The following is a 24,281-nucleotide window of genomic DNA, read 5'->3' on the forward strand; positions in this document are numbered from 1 at the left end:
GTCACAGAGGTGACGCCTGGAGGCTATCAGGCATGGACGTACAACACATGCATGCATGACACTATGTTAATGTACAGTGGGAGGAGGGAAAACTACAATGGCATCCTCCCTGTGACTGTCACTTACCACAGGGGTAGGAGACAGGAAACTTCCACCTCCAAACTTTGTATTGCAGGCAATACAGTACTACATGCCAAATGTGTTGCTATGCTGACACCTAGTGGTGTGAAGGAAGAAGAGGAATAAATGTATCCTCACAAGGCTGCAAGAATGAAGGATTTTCATAATTATGTTGACCAACTACTCCTCCACCCGTTCTTTTGCTCTGGCACCTGAACCAAAAGATATTAAAAGTACATAGGGGAAAAAGTAAACCAATATGGTGTTTTAAAAAGAGAGTTGCATGAGAGTGCAGGGCTGTATTCTCTGGTTGAAGGGAAGAAGCATGATCTAATAGTTAGAGCTGGCGACTGGGATTCCCAGCTTCTATTCCTGGCTCTGCCACTGACTTGTTGTATACTCTCAAGCAAGTCACTTGCCTTCTGTACCTCAACTTACCCATCAGTAAAAAGGGGGTAGCTATACTCATCTACCTCCCAGGGGAGTTACAAGGGTTAATTAGAACAGAAGTACTTGTGGCACCTTAGAGACTAACAAATTTATTAAAGGATAAGCTTTTGTGGGCTACAGCCCACTTCATCGGATGCATAGAATGGAACATATAGTAAGAAGATATATATATACATACAGATAAGTTGGAAGTTGCCATACGAACTGTGAGAGGCTAATTAGTTAAGATGAGCTTTTATCAGCAGGAGAAAAAAACTTTTGTAGTGATAATCAAGATGGCCCATTTAGACAGGGTAAATTAATCCAGGTTTGTAAAGTACTCTCTGTGGGCTATTTGAGAGCCTGAGTTTCCAGTGCAAATAATAGGAAGTTGCGGACAGTTGCAAGACTCAGGGATGAGTGTGGAGCATGCTGCAATGCTCATTCCAGTTTTCACACCGCACCTGCTGTTAGGTAAGAACTGTAAATGAAATCCCAAGTGGCAGCTAAATCAGAATTAAAATCCCCTTGAAAGCTATCTATAAAGAGGGGTAGGACACTTAGGAGGGCCTGGGTGCTGGGCATATCCTCCCCCTTCCCAAATGGATGCGTGGACTGGGCAACATGGTGTGGAGGAGCTGACAAGGGATATGGCTTTCTTATTTGCAAACAAGGGGTAACATATTCTGAAATGAAGCACAAACAGGAGGTTTGTGTACAGATTTCCCACTTGTGTTCTACAGATCCCATCCCTCTCCCATCGCCTCCCCTCCTGGACACTGCACCTGTCTAACGGAGAGTCGTGAAACTGAATGGGCAGGTGCCCTGGAATCTTCTTTTGATTGTCTGGAGAAACTCAGGCTGCATATTCTAGAAGTACTCTTTAGCTCTTTGCCATACTCCCAATAAAGTTAATAGCAAAACTCCCATGGGGTCCCTACAGTTAAGGTCACTGACCTAGTTCAGATTGTTGGATAGACAAGAATCGGGGGTCTAGATGTTAAGAGAGTACATATCTAATGAGAATTTTAGAAAGAGTCATTTCACAGAGAGGAGAGTAGACAGAATGAACTCCCAGATGAGATGTTGGAGTCAAGTACAGGATGAGCCAAACCTGGATGACCTTCTGCTATGTACTAAATGAATGGGGTATTAGTCCATTTTGTGCTTGGGGAATATCAGACCATGTGTAAGGGAAGTTTTAATTGATCGTACCCTTTGCACCATTTGGTTTGCTTTGCATGGGAAAGTTTTCCTTTTCCCTAACACAAGATATTTTTGGAAAAGTTTACAGATGTAGAGCATGGAGTTGGCAGAGTTTCCATCCAAACATTTCAGGTATGAAGGTTGTGTAGCCTGCCTGTGGACCTTCAACACTATCCATCTTAGTGACAAATGCCATCTGCATATGGATAGTGTTCATGTATCTTTTTATGATGTTCTTATTACACCTCTGGCTGGGTCATCAAAAGACTGAACTCATGATCTCTGGAGCTAAAACATGAACCTCCCCTACCTGAGCCAAAGAACAGAGCTGGTCAGAAATTTTCCAGTGGAACAGTTTTCTTTTGGAAAATGCTGATTGGATGAAATTGAAACATTGAAACATACTAATTTCATCAATATTTTCAATGAAAAATTATTGAAACATTTCATTTTGATACAGTCAAAGTACTTTGGTTTGACATTGTATATTTATTTATTATATATAAGCATGTCATATAAAAGTCAAAGTGCTAAAATCAAAACAGTGCTTTGGCCTCACTGAAATGAAACATTTTGCTAAAGTCATTCAGCTATTTCTGAAATTTGCTTGGTTTGGAAATCGCATTCAGCAGGAAATGTTGATTTTTTTTTTGTTCCAGTTTGGGGCAAATAGAAATTTCAAAATGTCAAGATTTCCTGTGGAAGTGAAATTCTGTATGTCGCCCAGCTCTACTAAAGAATCAGATCCCTTAGCTTAAAGGCAGGAGCAGACATGTTAACTATCCACATGGCCCAGGCACTGGAGCTGGACAAGGACACATTTGCCCAGTGTGTTATACTGATATTATTGATTCTTTCTTTCATTCTACCTGTAGATATTGGCTAATAGCAATTGCCGGGCCTAGTGAGCCAGAGCAAATAATAATTGTGAGAGCAGCCAGCAGCCCTTTATGGGGCAGTAGGGATAATGCAAAGGAGAAGGAGCATGCTGGTCTACTTAGGAGGGATTCAGAACTCTCTCATTGTGCTTGATCCAGGAACAAATAATCACAGAAATGTTTCTTCTTGTCTTTATCAAATGGCTTGTGGGCATCTGAAGCACATGGGCCAGAGACTCTCCACTGATGAAGCCAATGCAGCTACAGCGATTTATAGAAAGGATCTGTCTCTATGTATCTACAACAGGTGAGGGGAGTAAGATCATACCTGAGCTTCCGCAAACATTCGCACTCTGTTTGTACTTAGCTTCTGCTCTATCCTGGGTAAAGGTCATGGAGTATAAAGGCAACCCCTCTGGCTGGAGCCTCTGGGGAACCACTCTAAGACAGAACTGCCTATGTTATTCAGGGCTTCTTTTTTTCCTAATTAAGCAACCATGTATCTGGCAGGCACTAAAGCTAACACAGCTGGCAAGAAATTGGAATTCCTTCCAGCACAAGCCTTAGCCAAATATCTCTATCTTCTGCCTTGATGGATGAGAGTGGGTGGGGATTGCACAATCCCCTGGGAATGGTTCAGATCTGAAGATAGAAATCCTGGCTGCCCCCTCTTCCACTCCCAGTGCTGAATTGAATGCATGAGCTGGAATAGCAGTCATTGGAGGTTTGGGGTAATGCTCTGGAGGTCTCTGGAGGTGAAAAAAGAGTCATTCACCTATTGGCAACTGACCTCAGCTTTTTCCAGCATTATATTCTCCCCTTGGTTGCTCATACTTGCTCTTCTGATTGTGGTTCTCATGGACTGTAATAATTATAATCATGGTTTTGAAACACTCAGACCCAGAGGATTCTGAGTGCCATACAATAACTAATCTGAAACGTAGGCAGTTAGGAAAAAACGATGCTTCTTTGTCTCCTTTGTACTACATCTTTCAAATTACTGAGTGCTTTTTGTGTGCAGAGTTCAGCAGCCATCTTGTTCTCAGTGCTCATGGCGCTTTGTTTCAGAGGAGACACATACCCCACATGCTTTCATGGAGACTTTGCTTTTGTGCTTTCACATTGTTTCCCTCAATCTAGAAGAGACTTCATGGCAGATGTGGGTACGTGCCTTCCTCTTTCTGTAGGGAGTGAGGACATAGACCATGCATTTTCTTGCTGTGGCACTGGTCCCTGAAACCAAATCCTAGCTCTTGTGTATTTTGCTTGTAGAATCTTTGAGGGCTCTTCCTTCCATTGCTCTGCAGCCAGCTGCAGAATTGCAAAGAATTGGTGAGGTAATTTACAGGACCTTTGGATACACAGAAAAGGGAGTGAGCTGCCTTCCTGTCTCTGATTCTAGCTTCAGGATGGTGGCTCTGAGACCTCTGAAAGGGGCCAGCACGGCCAAGGCGTCCAGTGCCACTGTTGCCACACAGGTCCATGGGCATGAATTGCTCATATAGCTATTCAGCTCAATGCAGCAGGAACCCAATAATGGTCCCATTTCTGCTCAATGACTTAGGGTGCGTCTACACAGCAGACAAAGACCTGTGGTAGCTAATTTCAGAGCCCGGGTCAACTGACGTGGGCTCGTGCTGCAGGGCTAAAAATAGCAGTGTAGTCATTTGGGTCTGGCTGGAGCCTGGGCTCTGAAACCGGGCGAGTGGAAGGGTCTTGGAGCCCAAGTGCCTACACTGATATTTCTAACCCTGCAGGGTGAGTCCTGTGAGCCGTCAGTTGACCCGGGCTCTGAGACTCGCTGCCTTGGGGTTTTTTTTTCTGTGTGGACATACCCAGAGCTTTTTCAAGAAAGCTGAGCCTATTCCTGGGCCCAAGCTACCTTTAGCAATGGCCTGTCTCTCGGTGGAGTCCCATAGCTTCTCCCAGCATTTCACCGGGTCCCTCCCCTGAGGCAGGGCTTTGGGTCTGAGCAACACTCAGCAGAAGAGAGTCCATGTTAGAGCTGGCAGCTCCTAGGGTGAAAAGGAAGCAGGGTCACTCTCCCCACAGCCTGGAGCTTCTGCTTGTGCAAAGGGGGTTTGTGTCTCACTCCCTCCTGGGCCAAATGGAAAAAGAAGGGGAGCTCTTGCGGAGCCCCCCGTAGTGCCTCTTTAGTGAACGTCTGTAAAGAAAAGAGTCACTGATGCCAAGAAAAGTCACAGCCTTGTCCCAGCATCACAGTGTATGATGAGCTGCACAACTTTATCCTGAACCCACAATGGCTTTCCTCACCTCCGCTCCCATCCATAACCCCCCCCCCCAGAATTAGGTGCAGCGGACAGAAGGGCCGGGGGGAAATCCATAGCTATGCCTGTATAGGGGTAGGTGGGAGGTCCCCATTAAGGGCACAACTATGCCTGGTTTTCATACTCTCCTAAGGCCCCTCTGTTTCTAATCTAACCTATCCCTTGAGGAGTTCAGCCATCAGTAGGTATTGCATATTTGAACACACTTTGGCAGGATCGGTCCCCAGCCCCATGGCACATTTCTCAGGAGTAGAAATGTTGTTAACCCCAGTATCTCAGCCAGATTCCAGCTCGGGTAGCTACATTTTTCCTTCCTGGAATGCCCAGGGAAGTTTCCATAGGATTCAATATTCTTCATCCCTTCCTGTCTTAGCCTGCAGCTGTTAAATAGCTGCTGTGCTTCACCCAAGAGCATAGGCGCTGACTCCGTGGGTGCTCACGGGGAAAATTTAGTGGGTGCTCTGCACCCACTGGCAGCCAAGCTCCCTGCCCCCCTGCCCCACCTCATCTCCATCTCCTCCCCTGAGCGCGCTGCGTCCCCACTCCTCCACCTACCTCCCAGCACTTGCCGCCACCAAACAGCTCTAGCAAGCTCTGGGAGGGAGGGGGGAAGGAGCAGGAACATGGCGTGCTCAGGGGAAGAGGCAGGGAAGAGGTGGGGCTGGGGCGGGGATATGGGGAAAGGGTTGGAATGGGGGTGGGAGGGGAGGGAGTTGGGGAAGGGGTTGGAATGTCGGCGCCTATGCCCAAGAGGTGGCTGCATGTTGATGATGGATGAATGATCCTGTGTATAAGTTTAGTATAAAATATTTACAAGCCACTACGAGAGGCATCATATTATATCTTAGCATTATTTACAAATAGGCAGTTGCCAGATGCACAATGGCCCTCCTGGCCCTGTGCTGCCAGCATGCCCCTTCCCATTGGGGGTGGGGCTATGCTGTGCCACACAGCCCCCTGCCCAACACTGGAACACCCCCCCCAATTCCCTATGGCCAAAGCCCCCCTGGACCTGCTATGCCCAGCACCCCCCCCCCGACCCTGCCACAAATGCACAGCGCTCTGCACACCACAACTGCCAGCACCCCACACAGAATCCCCACTACCTAGTGCCCCAACACACAGAGATCTTCCCCGCCCTCTCACAGCCCAGCACCCCGCCTTCCCCCCCAGACCCTCCAGAGACCCCCTCCCCCATGCCCTGCCTCCCAGACGCACTCACCAGCCCTGCTGGGAGGCGACTGTGTCTGCCAGGCTGAGCTGACAGTACAGCCAGGGCTGGTCCCAGGGCGGGGAATCGCTCCAGCAGCCCCTCGGGAGTGGCAATATCAGCCAGGCCAGGGCCTGCCCCTCTTGGGCTCTGTCAGGACTTACTTGCCTGGAGGGGCCCAGCCAAGCCCCCCCTCCCACTGTCCTCCTCCCAACTGGTCAAGACTGGCCAGGCTTCTGCATCAGTCCCAGGTGGCTCAGCTTCGGGGAGACGTGGGGGCCCACAGGGGGTGGGAAGCAGAGACTGCCTGGAGCCGGAGGTGTACTGGGGTCCGGCCAGGAGGCAGAGAGAAGCTGGCAGGTGGAGCAAGGGGGTGGAGAGGAGCCCTTGGTTGGCCAGCGGGCAGACCAAGAGGAGCAAATGGTGGGTGGATGTGGGGGAGCCAGCAGGCTGGCAGGGTCTCGGGGAACAGTGCAAGCAGAGCAGGCCAGGGCCCCTTCTGAGCATGGGCCCGGCTCCATGGCGCCACTGGCGCCATTGTAAACCCGGCACTGGTGAGGTGCTGTGGCCTGCAATGTGCAGGTCAAACTAGATGATCATGATGGTCTCTTCTGACCTTAAAGTCTACCAGTCTTTACAATAGCAAAGGATAACCTCCCCAACCCCCTAAATAATTTTGCCTCAGATATAGAGGCATGATGCAAACCATCCTGGAGTCTCCAAAGATGCCTATCACCATCTTCTTCCTCAATGCCAAAAAAGGGATGGCACCTGAGGGGAAGTTCTCTTATTTCACAACTCCATCATCTACTGGAAGAACCAGTTTCACTTTTTTCAGCCTTGCCTTTCTGAACAGAGGAAGGGGAGCACAGGAGAAAAGCTGCATTTAGTGCAGCAAATTCCTTCAGTGCTCATATGATAAAACTGGGAACTTAAACTGTATCGGCTGTGTTTCCCATGAGCAAAGGAGGGCTAAAAGCCAAAATGAAGGACATGAGCTAATATTTTGTGCAGAAAGATTCCAAAGGGCATGTGGATTTAAATAATCTCTGCCCGATAATTCAGCCTCTCAGAGAGAATTAGCTCAGTGGTTGTTGCAAGATGAAAAACGTGCCTACCTACAAGTCTTAAATATGATTAATGGGCTAAGTCCTGGCAGTCTTACTCAGATTGTAGTCAGTCCTGGCTCAGTCACAATTCCATTTGAATAAAAAACTCATCAGGGCATCAAGATTTAAACGTTCAACAGTTGTGCCATGGAAGAAGATGAGGGTTTGGCTCACTATTAATAGTACATTTCGTCAGGCTACAGGGAAGGCTGGTTGAAAATTTTTCATCAAAACTTTTTTTCATTGGGAATCTGGATATGTGACAAAATGAAAAATTCTGCAGAAAGGGTCTCTTTTCCTTGACAATTTTTGATTTTTTGTTGGAAACCCCGAAACCAATTTTTTGTTTATTTTCAATAGTTTTCAGCTGAATTTTTCTTGATTCCTGATGAAAATTTGAAATTTTCCATTTGGGTGGAAAAAAACAACTTTCCAGCCAACTGTAGCTGGAAGTACAGAGGACAGCAAGTCCGGGTGGAAGGTTGTAGATTTGAGACAGAGGGACAGTGACAAGATTGACAGCTTTTAAGGAGCAGCGTTTATCTACAGCTCACACAACCTGTCATTCACAGAACAAACTCACTCGCTGTTTGCTTCTTGGCTCTGGTTGCACTCCTACTTCCTGAAAGGGGCTGGAAAAAGTTAACAGCTGCAGGCAGTTGGGTGAGTTCAGGTGTGTCACTTTCATTCCCCCTTTGCTGTGAAGTTACAGTGTGTTTACCTTGGAAGGCAGAGGAACTCAGAAATGGCTGATTGTGGCCCTGCTGCTCCAGACGGGCTGCCCCACGAATTGGTACTAGGTGACCCTGTCCCTAAGGCAAAAGGGCACCAGGTCTGTGAGGGCAATGACTTCCCAGGTGAGAAAACTGAAGGTGAAGAGTTGAATGGCCATGAAAGCCCAGAAGCCACTAGCCCAGGACCTGACCTGCAGGGCAGTTTGATTGTACATGGCTCTGAGATGGCAACGGGCCAGCCTGGCCTTCTGGAGCAGGGGTACGGTCTGGAGGATGGACAAGAGATCCTGTGTGACTTCTGCATGGCCCAGAAGGTCCTGGCAGTGAAGTCCTGCTTGACCTGTATGGTGAATTACTGCGAGGACCACCTCCGGCCTCACCTGGAGAACAGCAAGCTGCAGAGCCACAAGCTGATGGATCCCGCAAAGGACATTGACCGGCAGACCTGTGAGACTCACAAAGACCACTTGGGGTGGTTCTGCCAGACCGACCTGGTGTGTGTCTGTGAGGAGTGCCTGGCCGAAGAGCACAAGGGGCACAACTTGCTCACCTGTGAGGCAGCCAGGAAGGACAATGAGGTGTGTCACTGCCTGGTATTTATTGGTGTTCATTGGGGTAAGGTTTCAGAGTAGCAGCCGTGTTAGTCTGTATTCGCAAAAAGAAAAGGAGTACTTGTGGCACCTTAGAGACTAACAAATTTATTAGAGCATAAGCTTTCGTGAGCTCACTTGCATCCGATGAAGTGAGCTGTAGCTCACGAAAGCTTATGCTCTAATAAATTTGTTAGTCTCTAAGGTGCCATTGGGGTAAGAGTGATCCAGGATGCAGAGGGGCATTGAGGCAGAGTGGGGCCCAGGGCCTTCTCACTCACAACCGTTATACACTCGTCTTACTCTGTTGGCATCAGTGGGTTTGCTCCCGATTGAAGCTGTGATAAAGGAGAGGAGCCCTGAGTCTTGTCGGATTTGTAGCTCATGTAAGGCTCTTGGTTTCATTAATGAGTTACTTGTACTTTATATCAAAGAGGGATTTGTTGTCCCTGGCTGTAGGCCAAATCCTCAAGTCTTTACTCAGGTTCTACCCTGTCAAAACCAGCACTCACATTGGTGTAAAGCAGGAGTAACCTCATTAATACCAATGGGCCTGATTGCCCATGGCCTGAGCCCGTGTATCACCACTTCCTCCTGTGCCAAGAGGGTATGAATCACTACCGTTCTGATTCTGAGCTCAGAATTGGGCTCAACAGAATCACAAAGGAGTAAAACCTGGTGAGGGGTGAGTCGAGCACACTGTCTTTGTAAGGACTTGAGTAAAGGCTCCAGGATTTGACCCTAGAGTGCACCACTGTGTAGTGTGTAGCAGTGAAAGACTGGTTTGGGGAGTACGTAGGTGCGTTTCTTCTTCCTATACTGAGTGAGATACAAATCTGTGCCCTTTGCAGCTTGTGTTTACCTTCCCTTCCACTCCCAGCTGGGGGTGGAAATGGGCTCCATTCCAGGAGCAGGTAATTGTTGCCAGTACCTGCTCGAGAAGATTTGTTTAAAAATGCTGTTGATTTATCTGTGAATGGACTAAAGATTTCCTGGTTTAAAATGAGCCAACAGTGTCTCTCAATGCTGTATGCTTTATAATGGGAATTCTAGTTGTGCCTATAACCTGTCCCCTTCCCGCCCCCCAACAACCCAGCTTTGGCATGATATGTGAGAATCAAATGGGCCATTTCATGTTAATACTCTGGTCTTTTTGTCATGGGTAAAATTTTCTAAAGCACCTATGGGATTCAGGAGCCCAAGTCCCGTTTGCAAAAGTGACTTAGGGCCCAATTTTAAAAGGTATCTAGTGGCCTAAAGATGCAGATAGCTGTTTGGGGGGATTTCAGTGGGAGTTTGGTGCCTGGGTGCTTTTGAAAATTCCACTAAACCTACCTGCCCCTTAAGGTTTCTGAATATCTTTCAAAACCTGACCATGAGTCACTTTTGAAACTGGGACCTCGGGCTCCAAGTCACATAGGCGCTTTAGTAAATTTACCCTATGACACATTTAGGTAGATAAGGCGGGGAAGGCATTGGGGGAAGGGGCATGATCCTGCAGTCTCTACTTGTAGGCGTCATCCTTACTAATACAAGATCAGTGGGACTGCTTGCATTAGGAAGGCTTGGATTTGTGGGTAAGGGAGCCCATTTTCCCGTTTGCTTCTCCCTGTGAGGAACCTCTCTCCTCTCCCACTTTGAATCCACCCTTGGTGACTGGGCTGTTGCTGTGAGTAAAGTATATGTCCTGGCAGCTGCAGTGAATCATAGTTTGGATATTGGGTGGAGACATGGTTCCCAGTTGTCATCACTGCAACTATGAAATAACCTTTCCTCTTGTTCTGACGTGCCATCCTGGGATCTGACAGCCAGTATCTATTCTTGAAGTTAGAGGTTTCCGGTTAGCATCCCCAAGTCCCAACCCCCTTCTCCTGCTCCCCTTTTCCACCATTGACTTCAAAGAGTTCAGAGCCAGTCTGAATTTAACCCCTTTTCTGTTATCCTGCAGTCAGCAGGTTCTTTCCCCTCTTTTCCTTCATCTAAAACCTCCCAAATCTCCATACCATTCACACACTCGATACCATTCCTCCTGGGGACTGGTTGCTTGGACTGGTTGCAACAAAGACAAAATTTGTGGCCTGGAATGTGCTGTGGAATATATTTCTCTTTTGATGCATAGGGCCTGGCAGACACTGAAAGGACCAAAGGCTAGGATGCACGGATGAATAATCCCTATTGCTTATTTTATGGGGGTACCAAATTCTGAGTCGCCCAAGGTACTCTTTGAGGAACAGTCAGCTCTGTTGCAGGAATATAGGATCAGATTTCCAATGGAGCTCAAATGCCATCTAAGCACCTAAGTGAAGAGGTCACATTTTCAAAAGTGCCTAACACCTCCCATTGGAACCAGTGGGAACTGCTGGGTGCTGAGTAATTTCCCACAACTGCACATGGTCTTATTTATAGATGTCTAATATTATTTTGAATTTAACTAAGCTTTGGTCTTTGGTACCTTGTGGCAGAGAGTTCCACAGGTAATTATACATTTCATTAAAATAATCAGATTTTCTTGTTTTTGTTAGTCCTGGCTGAACCACAGAAGATTTGGAGTTTAGAATTGGTCTGGATAAACCAGATTTTGGCTCCTTCTCTGAATCTATGGGGTCTTCAAAATTGCTCTGGAAAAGTCATGAGAACAGCCTTTCTTGTGAGATTTTTAGCATTCTGACTCAAATCCATGTGAGGAACCAAGGATCTTTATTCTTCTCTCTCCTACATGGATGTAAAGCTGTAGTAACTCCACTGAAGTCAATGGAGTTAAACAAATGTGAAAACCAGTATAAATGAGAGCAGACTCAGACCCTAGAAGTGAGAGGGAAACTTCTTTCAGAACCTTGAAAATTTTTGCTTCAAATTTGGGTCTAGAAATGTTCCAAGATTTGGGTGGGCTGGAGGGATTGATTTTACTTTTGTTAACCATTTCATTTGTTCCTAGTCTTTGTATGAAAGATCAAGGCAAAACCCAGACCCTGTCCTCTTGTATTTTTCCCACTCATTGATCTGGATTCTGACATTTCCCTTCCACTGCTCTGGATGACTGACCTTCTTAGGGCTTATTTACTGCAGCCATGTGTGACCAAGGATTTTTATTTGCTGTTTCTGTTGCTGTCGTAGGCTTTCCCAGACACTGAAAGTAGCAGGAGCTGCAGAGACAGAATTTTCTAATTTAGTGTGTTGCTGGAAAAAATGACACACTCCCCAGATCAGACAGAAGCTAATAAAAATGTCCAGAGTGTTGTGAATCCATGGACTGCTCTTGTCTGTGGGAAGTGGAGCGGGTTCCAGCTGGCTGCTGTGGGTAATCAAAAATCAGTTATAGAGTTTCACAAAACTCTCTGCTATCCTGTTTGGTCACTGAGAGAATGGATTGTTAACACCTGCTTCATCCATTCACAGAGAGAACTTCTGCAGACCCAAGCAGAGTACGACTGGAAACTGAAGTCTGCTGAAAACGCAATTGTCAAGCTGCAGAATAATACACAGTCTATAGTGGTAAGGACAGAACTTGGGTTATTTCTCCTCCTCAGATTAAACTGAACCCATAATAATGGCATGAAAATGGTTGTGTGATATTTAACGGGAGCCTGGATAATGGTCTTACACTCCTTTATGTGTGAAGTGTATGCAGCCTCCATATCTCTGTCATCTGCAGACATCTCCATGCCTGTTCCATGCCGCTGGCATGCTCTCCCCACTCTGGTCACAAGCTGCTACTCACATTCCATTATAAACCCTGAGAAGCAAGACAATAACATGCCAATGGGGCAGGTTGGATGGAAGAGTGGGTAGGACACTAACCCGAGACTCAATTCCCTGCTCTGCCACAGTCTTCCTGTGTGACCTTGGGCAAATCACTTAGTCTCCCTCTGGCTCCGTTTCCCACCTGTACAATAGGGAGAATAGCACTGCTCTGCCTCTTGGGTGTTGTGAGGAGCAATATGTTAAAAATTGTGAGGTGCTCAGACATGATAGTAATGGGGGCCAGATAAATACCTCAGATAGAGAGATTTACACCACTGAGAATCGAGCCCACTAACTATAACATAAAAAACAGCTTGACACCAAAGACTGAACTGGGAGCTCAGAGAGCTGCAACAGCTCAACTAAAACTCCCTACATGGGGCTGTAACTAATTCATTTCCTCTGCGGATTGCGCACAGAAGGGGACCTGTAGTAAACATTCATCTGGGGGTTACACTGAGATACTGAATCCCAAATTCTTTGGACAATCTCAGATAACATCTCAACTTCACAGCTCAAACTCACCTCCAGCCTTGAAGTGCAGTACTACCCTGAAAAGTGACTATAAAAAGACAGTGGGGTCCTAGCCTGGGTAGAATCACGATATCCAGAGGCCATGTGACAATTAAAATGCATGACTGTCAAAAGCTGAAAAACTCCACCAAATTTCAGGCTTGTTTTGAATTGCGGGGGAGATTTTTGGGCTACTTTGCCTTTGATCCAAGCGGGTTTGTTCATCTCGTGAGGGAACACTTGCAAATGCCAAAAGATTTAGTATTCCAGGGCAGGGTAAGTTTTGTGCCGGCTTCTATTGTGGAGAATCCACCCAGAACTGTTGTTTGATATCATCCAGCTGCCTGTGTGAAGCATCTTTGGTGAGTCACATCTCCACAGGGCTTCCAAAGAGCAGTGTCACGTTTAAACAGTTAGAAAAGCGGACTAATCATATTAATTGTTACCCTCTTGAAATTGTCCTGTGTTGGGGCCATAATACTCATGTAAACCCGCAGACTTCACTCCATGGTACAGCCTCTGCAGCTGCTTCCTCGGATAGCACTGTTTTGATGTTACTTTTCTGCATGGCAATTCATGGTAATTCCAGAACCAACCCTCAGGACATGGCTAATGAGAGATGAAGCCCTTCATTTCTAGGTGGCTGCTTCAAATCTAGGAGAAAGTCGTTACCTCCTGATAGCCTCTGTGAGATAATTTGATGGTCTGAGTCCAGTTTCTATTTCTGGATAAATTCTCAGATGAACTGCCACTGGCTCTGACTCACCTCTTTGTAGGCAGTTTGAACAGAAATGGAAGTTAGGGGCTTAAGTACCTTTGAAGATCCGGTCCTCAACTCTGATAATCTGGGAGAATGAGGGATTTTGTTTGATTTACAAGGAGGTGTGGAGAGGATCCAAGTCAGCCTGGTTGTAGCCACCTTGCTAGAGAGATCCTGTAACCTCTCCATGAGGCCACATGGTACTTTCCCACCCAGGGATTGTTGAGTAGAAATCAGGGTGGAATTTTACCCTGTGATTCATTGAAGTTATGCCTTATTTCCATTTCCAGCAGCAGGGCTCCAGCCCCAGTGCAGGTGGGGCTGCATCGTCTGTGCAATACAATACCTGTCCTACTTCAATAATGAGAAGGGATCCTGTTTGTTTTCTCATGGTGTTCATAGGCCCCAACTTCTACTTGACCCCCCTCTGCCCCCAGCCCCACACCCATTCCAACCCCTTCCCCAAAGTCCCCACCCCAACTCTGCCCCCTCCCTGCCCCATTCCGACCCCTTCCCCAAATCCTGGCCCCGCCTCCACCCCTGAGCACGCCATGTTCCCGCTCCTCCCCCGTCCCTCCCACCACCAAAGAGCACCCATGGAGCACCCACAGAGTCGGTGCCTATGACTTTGTTACCTTCTCAATTATCCATTGGAAGTGCCTCCATGTCTGTTTCTGTGTGTGCTGTGCTTTGTTGCATGGGAAGCTCATTGTGGGAACAGAGGTATTCCTCCTGTGGATTTTCTCCCCTCTCTGTTGGTACTTTGAGAGCCCCCCCCAACTGCCCAATTCTCCACAGCAAGTCTCAGTGCTTTGCAACTTGGCCACCAGCCTTATAAATAGGCTTGGCAGAATTTTACTTTCATTTTATAATTTCAGCTGACTGTGTTCATATTTATTTTTAAGCATTTTTATTTTTTATTCATTTAATTCACTAATTAATTAATTAATTTAATTCATAAAAATTCACAGTTGTGGGAAGTTACGGGGGTGTCTGTCCACGGGGAGAGTCAAACAATAATTGTTTCATGATAGTGGATGTTGAGATTCAAAAAATGAAAGCTTGATAACCATTACAACACAAATTGTCAGCATCACATCTCAAAATAGCCAAAGTCAATATCCTCAAATCAAACTCTGCCACATGCTCCGGCAGAATGTTTCTTCCTGTGCCTGTCTGTGAATTTTGTTTATTGTTAATGGAAATATTTTTTTGCCAGTTTGCGTGTGTACAGTGAAATCGATCTTTACTGACACCTACCAATAAAAATCGAATCCTTCCATGCCGACTTATAAATAAATGATGGGGATTAACTGGGGTATCTGTACTGTGCATTCAGAAGGCTTGCTGTTGGGTTGTTGGTGTCAAATCCCTCCATAGCCAGGAGCTGAGATAGCTGGTCTTCTTATCTATGGGCAATGCATAACTGGTTCAGGCCTATGGTTCACTGTGATCTAACCCCGTAACACAATAAAAGGGAAGACACAGTACTACATGGGCATGCTTTCCTTCATCCTTCCAATTCTCTGTTCTGAAAAGAAATGCTATCCCCTTCCTGGGTCAACTTGCCACCTCCTGCAACTTTGATTGGGATTACAGGTTGCCCTTTTAACAGCATCCAGCAGTTCCACAGGTCCAGTTAACTTAACCTTTCTGTCACAGAAAGGTATTTCCCCAGCTATGATCCTTAGTCAGTCAAAACCCAAGAGCCCTAAACTGCTCTCAGGTTGTGTGTATGTGCGTGTGTTGGGGCATAGGGGAAGAGACCAGAATCTGCTGGAAACAGCGCCGTGGGTTCCAGTTGCTTGGTTTGGATTTACTGATTAGCTGTTGCTGTCACTGCCTTTGTGCTATGGAGGCATTTCCACAGTGATTAGAAAATGCTGTTTGCATATCCTGATGCATTTGTCAGGAAAGTGCAATGGCCACACAGCGAGGCTGGTTGGAAAAGGCAACAGCAGTGGCTTTTGTCCCTGTAGAGTTCTATTTCCGAAGTGAAGAGCCTGGTGTCTGGGCAGTTTGGGGAGCTCTTGGAAGCTGTCAAGATGGCCCACTCAGATGTACTGGCATTTCTAGAGGAGAAGGAGCGTGTGGCGGTGAATCAAGCCAACGGGATAAAGATCCATCTGGAGCACAAGCATGCTGCCATGGAAGAGAATAAACTCAGGCTGGAGAAGATGGCCCTCCACACCAGTGACATCCTGTTCCTTAAGGTAGCATGATGGACAAGACCTTTCCACAGGGGTGAAAGTAGCTTAAAGGACTTACTGGTACTCTGGAGTCCTGAGCGGGGGGCGTGGCCTCAACTGGAAGAGGCGGGGCCTTTAAATACCCAGGCCCTTTAAATCAAGATTTAAAGGCCTGGGGGCTCCCAGCTGCAGTTGGAGTCCTGGGGCCTTTAAATCACCCCAGGAGCTACCAGCTGCAGAGGCAGCTGGGAGCCCCGGCGCTCAGGGGCAATTTAAAGGGCCCCAGGCTCCAGCCACCGCTACTGCAATAGAGCTCCTGGCCCTTTAAATCACCGCCGGAGCCCTGCTGCTGCTACCCCGGGGCTCCAGCAGCAGGGCTCGGGCGGCACTTTAAAGGGCCTGGGTCTCCTGCCACTGCGGGGAGTCCAGGGCCCTTTAAAGCACCAGCCTGGGAAGTTGGTCCAGTCTGGCACGGCATACTGGCTCTTGCCGGTACGCTGTACTGGACCGTACTGGCTTACTTTCACCTCTGCCTTTCCATTATAAAGACCTGGGGAATGGTGTGTCTGTAGATAAGTGTCTGGTTTGTGGCATTCAGGTCAAGTGTGCAGTACGATCAGACTGCATTGCACTATTTTATAATTGAAAAATGGTGCCAGGCCTTCTAAGAACATTAGAACCGGCCTGCATCTCCTGTAACTTGAAATGAAAATTCTGACTCCAAATTCAGAACTGATTGACCCTCCCTGAGTTGTGGAGTGTAAGACTGGGATTGTCAAAAGTGCCTCTCAGCCCTAAAGTGCTCTGAAATCTAGGAGGAGAGAGAGGGTGAGATTTTTTCTCCTTTGTTTTTAAAGAAGGAAAATGTTTCAGATCTCTAAAGGCCACATTGTTTGAGCCTAAACTGTGCAAAGCTCTGGGTGAAGATGATAGAACTTTGCCCTACACCTTTATCTCTAGAAGTTGCTAAGACTTCTCTTCATTCTCCATGGAACTGGCTGAGATGCATTATTAGCCTACAGCCAACAACACTGTCATTTCATTATAAATGGTGGGTGTGTTGTTTCCTTCATTATTTTATGACCATGGTCTTCTTTTTCTAATGCCCTCAGAGTACAGGGAAGCTTGTAGTGAGGTCTAGAGATTGCTGTTCCTCAACTTTAGCCTTACAATCATAAAGTTTATCTGGTGAACTTCATATTCAGCCTGATCTTAAAGATCTCCCATAATATAGGTTCCTATATCAGCTGAGTTTAAGTTCTTCAGGGCTTCAGTGGAATGGAAAGGGTCAGAGTCTGCTCCCACTAAAGTCAATTTGGATTTTGCTAGTAACTTCATGGTGAGATGGATCTGATACAAAATCAGCCAAATATATGAGGAAATGAGCAAAAATAGAACTGTTTTTTTTGGCAGGAATATTGTGAGCTCAAGAAGAACACAGGGGATGACACGCTTCCCAGTGTTTATATTGGACTCAAAGATAAACTGTCAGGGATCAGAAGGGTCATCTCAGAGTCAACAGAACACTTGCTACAGCTTGTACAAGCCACCTATAAGGAAAAGCTCGAGGAGTTTGGAAAGGAAGGTGAGTCTTATCCTCTGCCTTGCAGTTGTTTAAATGTACATTTGCAGAGCTCTCTCTCTCTCTCTCTCTCTGTGAACACTTTAGTGCTGTCACCAGATGGCAAAAGTGAGGTCCTGATAAAATGCCCACTGCCCAAAACCCACTACCTGAAGCACATACGGGGAGGTGTCTAGTGATGCTTCTCTGTGCCATGCATGGACTGTTCTCCTAAGCCGGTCCTGGGCTCTGAAGGGCCAAATGTCTTTGGACCATCTTTGGCAGACTCTTCTATTTTGTATACACCATACAGTGCATTTGAGTAGCTCTCGGTGTTGTACTTCAGTCCCATTTTTTACTAATCCCTCATCCCCTGTTACTGTCTGATGCTCTGTACATATTCTCTGCAATATTTAATCTCTACCTTCAAACTGTTCCATTAGACTCTCTGCAAAATAAGGAAGCTCTGTTCTAATTCTTGCCTGTGGGTGTATGTTCCTGTCCTGGCATCCTGGTTGTGTTTTCTTGAACTCTTGCTTTGTCTCCAAGCAACAATGTTTAGCTGCTCCTGCTCCAGGGGGTTTTGGATTCTCCCTCTGGTTAAGGTGTACAGCACACCCATCAGCATTTTGTACACAGACTCACCAAGGCAGTCTCTGTTCTGTCTGCACTCAGAGCCTTGTCCTATTTCACCAGTGCTTTGCAAGGAACTGTGCTCAGTAACTGTCAGAAATGCCCTCTGCTGCGCTTCCACCTTGGACCTGCCCTGTGGCAGTGTCTTCTTATCGTCTTTCAATAAAGTAAAGCCTTGTAAAATAAAAAAAAATGCAGGCTTCCTGGGCCCTCAGGAATTGACAATCCCAAGGTCATAGTGGCAGAGTCAGGAATAGAAACCCACCAGACGATCCTTCCTGTGTGCAATGAGATCATCATGCTGGATTTGCAACATCACACACTGATTCCTACGGTAACAGATTGTGATGTAGAAATTGCGATTTTACTGGATGTCCAAGCAGGCGGGAAAAGTGGGATGATTAAGGGGTGTGTGTGTTGGGGATGATGTTTCTATTTAAGCACAATACTGTGATTAGAAAAGAGAGTAAGCAGAATGTATAAACATTCCAGGTATTCCCCCTCCCCTCACTATTTAACTTTGTCCAACTCTTTCTTTCAAATGATCAACCCACCTCAATCAGCAGTTAATGATACACATGGAGGGATAGCTCAGTGGTTTGAGCATTGGCCTGCTAAACCCAGGGTTGTGAGTTCAATCCTTGAGGGGGCCCATTTAGGGATCTGGGGCAAAAATTGGGAACTGGTCCTGCTTTGAGCAGGGGGTTGGACTAGATGACCTCCTGAGGTCCCTTCCAATCCTGATATTCTATGATTTACTATGTGAAAAGGCCTGGATATTACCTAGGTTGCTACCCAAATGCCTTTTAAGTCCACAATAGAAATCTGATAAGCAATATGAGTCTGACACAATCCAGATGAATTCCTCACCCTCCCATGCATTAACATTATCACTTGACTCAATTCCACTTGTTTATATGTAGTCACTCCTGTTTTCCCCAATAGAGCAAAGACTATTTGCTGTTAGGTGCTAGTGCTATCTCTGCCTGCTTATGCCTGCTTAGAGCATGTATGGAGGCCACAGCATCAATCCTGCCTTGCTGGCAGTCTTGACACAAAGTCAGGTATGAGCTGGAGGTGACAAAAAGGAAACCAGGCTCTTTCCTGATCTGAATCAACTCAGCCACCTCAGGACTGAAGTTATTTCCTTGAGAAACATATGGACAGAGGAGGGAGCTGTGGAATCCATGGTGATTTAGCTGGTTTTAACTCCATACAAGTTGTAGCTTTACAGCAAATCTGGTTTTTTTCTGGAATAAATGAGTACTGCAATTTAATAAAAATACTTTGTCCTTCTCTACTGCTCTCCATCCAAGGATCTCCAAATGCTCTATAAACATTTCCAACAATTATCCTCCATGATCTGTCTATCTCTGGCAGTGCAAAGCAGACAGAAAGCCAGCTTAACCAGTCACATGGGGATTCCCTTTATACCAGTAGCATAGAGCTGGTGACACACCCATCCTAGCCCCTGCATAGAAATTTACCTCTGTCATCTCAGGTTATTGCTTCTCCCATTCCCCCGTGATTTCAGTCCTGCCCTTTAGTGGGTACAATGTGATAGCTGTTGCTGATTTCTTATAGTCTTGTCTCTCCTGTTTTCTATCTTGCTGTTTATTAACTCTCCCTGAATGAAAGACTTTACTTTTATTGGGACTGACCTGCAGCCCTGACGGCTCTCACCTTAACCGGTTGCCTTGCAGTTTGATTCTGTTCTTCTCTGGGTTTGTTCTCCCTCCCATTTCTGCACGTTTGAGTAAGATTGGGTTTATTCCAGAGAAACACCTGGCAAAGATGGACGGGAAACAGCTGCCTAGGGTACAGAGTGGGTCTTGAGTTTTGAGTTTAGCTGATCAGAGAAGCATCACGAAGCCCTAAAAATGTCCTGAACTGTGCCACGCCAGCCAAGAGTGCCCTTCCTAGGGTGGTGTGCAGCAGGAACTGTGAGGCTGTTGTACTCTGCTGTGCATGCGCCTGCACAAATACAATCAAGCACCAGGCATTGTCCATTGCACTGAATAAGTCTCAGCTTCACCTCACCCCTACTCCCTGACACTTGAGTGCAAGAGGCAAGGCAGGCACCAAGACTAGGCATGTCTGAGGAGATATGGGGTTAAGCGCAGCCCTTTTCGTGCATTTGAGGCACTAAAATACCCAATCCACTCTTCAGCCCTTCTACTGCTTTTAGGCTGGAGTAACTTACCAGGCATATTCCCTAGCCATAGTTGAGACAAATGTAGCTCTGCAAGCCACCTAGAAGGGCTCCACGGGTGACATTTTGTGCTTGACTTGTCTACACCATGTTTCCCCTCACTGCTTACACAAAGTCTCAGGAGGCCAGGATTCAGTGGGCCTCATCCTGATTCTCACCCAGGCCGGCTTCACATTGACATTATTATTGATTGTCATTTGTGTTACAGCAGTGCAGTGGGTTTCAAACCCATGGACCCCTGAGAAGGTTGCAGAGTGTGTCTAAGGAATCCGTGAAAGTTTGTTGTTACCATTGAACAACAGTTTTCAACCCGTGGTCCGTGGGAATACTAACTGTCTTTTTGTTATTGAAGAGGACTGTGGGATCAAAACGATGGTGTCTGCACTTGTACCATCCAGGCACCGCATATCAGCTCCAGATCCAGAGACTAGGAGTGACTTTCTCAAGTGTAAGTATTGGAATCAATGACTCTAAAGCAGATGAGGCTCGGGGAGGGGGTGGGGGGTGTCATAAATATAAAGGGAAGGGTAAACACCTTTAAAATCCCTCCTGGCCAGAGGGAAAATCCTTTCATCTGTAAAGGGTTAAGAAGCTAGGATAACCTTGCTGGCACCTGACCACAATGACCAATGAGGAGACAAGATACTTTCAAAGCTGCAGGGCGGAAGAAACAAAGGGTCTGTCTGTCTGTGTGATGCTTTTGCCGGGGACAGAACAGGAATGGAACTTAGTAAGTAATCTAGCTAGATATGCGTTAGATTATGATTTCTTTAAATGGCTGAGAAATTAGACTGTGCTGAATAGAATGAATATTCTTGTCTTTGTGTCTTTTTGTAACTTAAGGTTTTGCCTAGAGGGATTCTCTATGTTTTGAATCTAATTACCCTGTAAGGTATTTACCATCCTGGTTTTACAGAGGTGATTCTTTTTACCTTTTCTTATATTAAAATTCTTCTTGTAAGAAATTGAATGCTTTTTTCATTGTTCTTAAGATCCAAGAGTTTGGGTCTGTGGTCACCTATGCAAATCGGTGAGGATTTTTATCAAGCCTTCCCCAGGCAGGGGGGTACAAGGTTTTGGTGAGGATTTTGTGGGGAAAGACGTTTCCAAACAATGCTTTCTCAAAAATAAACCCATACGTTTGGTGGTAGCAGTGGAAGTCCAAGGGCAAAAGGTATAATAGTTTGTACCTTGGGGAAGTTTTAACCTAAGCTGGTAAAAGTAAGCTTAGGAGGTTTACCTAAGCTGGTAAAAGTAAGCTTACATTCAGTTCCCCACATCTGTACCCTAGAGTTCAGAGTGGGGAAGGAACCTTGACAGGGGGAGAGGGGAATGGGAGTTTGGAAGAGGTTTCTAGAGAGCGACCTGGTTATGTAGTTTATCTTGCATTATCTGTATCTCAGTAGTCTTAACTGTTATCGGCTGAAACATGAGCATGGCCATAGTTTCTTTCAATCCCGGTGACAATTGCCTGGGCTATACAAAAGTATTCAGTTGCCCAGTGATGCTCAGCTAATGGAGTATGTATAGTAGTGGAGTCGGATCCATAGCTCATATCTTGGGCTAAACAACATGGAGAGTGTCCACTGAAGAGGCCACATTAGCCATTTCAGTAAAAATTTTCTTTTCTATTTAGACACATGCCTGTTAACGTTTGACCCAGTCACGGCCCACAGATATCTCAGGCTCTTGGAGGACAACCACAAAGTGACTAACACCACGCCCTGGGAACACTCCTACCCAGATCACCCTGAAAGATTTGAGCACTGGCGCCAGGTGCTGTCAGACAACAGCTTGTACATGGGTCGCTACTACTTTGAGGCTGAAATAAGCGGAGCCGGCATTTACATTGGTATGACATACAAAAGCATTGACCGGAAGGGGTCAGAAAGCAACAGCTGCATCTCGGGGAATAACTTCTCCTGGAGCATCCAATGGCATGGCAAGGGGTTCTCTGCGTGGCACAGTGATGTGGAGACGCCACTGAAAACAGACACGTTCAACAGGATAGGGGTCTATCTGGACTATCCCAAGGGCACTTTGTCCTTCTATGGTGTCACCTTGGACACCATGACTCTGATGCACAAGTTTGAGTGTGAATTTGCTGAGCCACTCTATCCTGCTTTCTGGCTTTCGAAGAAAGAAAACTCCATCAGAATAATCAAAGCAGGGGATGCTGATGAGAAGACTCCTGTCTCTTCTGCTTCCTCAGAGGAAGCTGCTCCTTCCAACACACATTCAGTGTCTGAGGTGGAAGCATTGGCCAGTACTTAGGTTGTGGATCAATATTAGTATTGGGGCAGCAGACGCAGCAAGGAGATACATGCTACTGGGGTTTTAATAAGAGGGTCCATAAACGAAGCTGGTTCTCAGCTTCCTATGGCTTGAAGATGGAAAAGTCCTTTTTTGGTCATGTAGTCCAACTCCCAGGGGTCAGTGCAGATTGTTCCCTACTATATATTCTTGAATGCTTTGTTCAGTAGGATTTTACCTTATTTCAACATGATGGGTATTCTACCAGTTCCCTGGGAAACTTTTCCAGCTTCAAGGGACCTGATTCTGTGCTCATATACAGCGGCATAAATCAGGTGTAACCCTATGGAAGTTAACCATGGGCTAAATCTGCAGTTAATGTAGCTCTGCCTAGCTCTGTTGAACTCAATGGAGCTATGGTGATTTATACCAGCTGGAGATCTGGAGTGGAGTTACACTGGTGTACAACCGGTGTGAGAGGAAGATCAGGCACTAATAGGTCAAGATCTCACTATGTGGAAAATATTCCTAATGTTCAGTCTACATTTCTTCTGCTCAGTTTCATTCTGTTACCTCTGGTCTCATTGGAGGCAGAATAGGTCAGTGGACAGGCAGGCTGGTCCGGCGGCTAGGGTGCTATCATTGGTGTGGGGAGACCAGTGTTCACTTGCCTATACGAGCACAGTCTCCTTGTGTGATGCTGGGCAAGTTGCTCAGTCTCTCTGTGTCTCAGCTCCCTGCCTATACAATGTAGATGATAGCCTTGCCCTACCTCTCAAGGGTCTTGTGAGGATAAATGCTGGATCATATTAAAGAAGTTCTGTATTAAAATCACAAATGAGTTTGATTCTCCATAATTTAAATTCCAGGGTATTACTAATTAAGAGGTCTCTTGGTTTTTGGTACTGTTTCTCTCCCTCTATGTGTGAAACTTGCAAGCTGCTAATTGTGTTAGTACATTCTAAGACAGAGTCTGTTCACAAAGCAATTCTTTGTAACAACAACTACTCACACAGAGAGAGACTCAAACAACATGGAGAGCAAAGCAATACTCTGTAACAACAGAAACAGCACCCACAGACTTTTGTTGTATTCATCTCGCTTTGTTAACAATTGTGATTAAAATAGAGATAGAGGATGTGTGTGGATAATAAATGAATGATCAGGGAAGTGCCAGCCTAAGAATCCAGTGTCCATCCGCTGAAGAAGGCGTTAAGTGGAAATGGGAGAACCAAAGAACAAGATAACATCTGGCAGCACAGAGCCGTCAGGAATGTGTCATCTGCTGATTGATTCAGCAACAGCATGATGAAACAATTCCCATAGACTGGCATAGGAATAAATTCCTATAAAAATGGACTCTAGAAAGTGATAACTTTTGATGTCTGATTCTGCAAACCAACTTCCAGGAGCATCAGATGAGCATCTGACAAGGCCCTGCTCCCTCCTCAGGTCCAGGCCATCTGGCCAGTGGCTTGGCATGAGCAACTTTAAGACTGGTAACTATGATAACAACCTTGCAGAACCTCTGTGTGTGTGTGTGTGTATGAATGAATATGTGAATAAATATGAAATTGAATGGAATGTTATATCTATAACTAGCTGCTTACTATGATTCTTTCTGTATTCACAATAAATGTGGCATTTTGCCTTTTCCCCTTTAATAAGATCCTGCTGGTTTTTATTTATTGGTATAACATAAACACACAAAAGATGGTTAGATGCTCAGAGACTACAGCAATGAGTGCTTAGGTAGAACACTGGACTGGCAGGGAGGAGTTCTGTTCCTGAGTTGACGGGTGACCTTGGGCACCTTCATCTTTGTGCCTCAGTTAATTGATCTGTAAAATGGGGA

General features: G+C 46.1%; 1 protein-coding gene across 3 annotated transcripts in view; it reads left to right on the top strand.

The window, feature by feature from the left end:
- Positions 1–23,281, top strand: part of TRIM16 (tripartite motif containing 16) — a 112,187-nt gene extending 88,906 nt beyond the window's left edge. The window contains exons 1-6 of one of the 3 annotated variants that reach the window (XM_038371767.2): positions 7,976–8,552; positions 11,961–12,056; positions 15,558–15,791; positions 17,181–17,352; positions 20,526–20,621; positions 21,810–23,281. In XM_038371767.2, coding sequence (XP_038227695.1) covers positions 7,986–8,552; positions 11,961–12,056; positions 15,558–15,791; positions 17,181–17,352; positions 20,526–20,621; positions 21,810–22,447 — 1,803 coding nt within the window. In that variant the 5' untranslated portion in view covers positions 7,976–7,985 and the 3' untranslated portion in view covers positions 22,448–23,281. Of the gene's footprint in view, positions 1–7,975; positions 8,553–11,960; positions 12,057–15,557; positions 15,792–17,180; positions 17,353–20,525; positions 20,622–21,809 lie in introns of those variants that run through there. The other 2 variants (XM_043497329.1, XM_043497330.1) reach the window with 2 other exon arrangements.
- Positions 23,282–24,281: the final 1,000 nt, after the last annotated feature.

Source organism: Dermochelys coriacea, chromosome 14 (assembly GCF_009764565.3).
Source record: "Dermochelys coriacea isolate rDerCor1 chromosome 14, rDerCor1.pri.v4, whole genome shotgun sequence".
Classification (NCBI taxonomy): Eukaryota; Metazoa; Chordata; order Testudines; family Dermochelyidae; genus Dermochelys; species Dermochelys coriacea.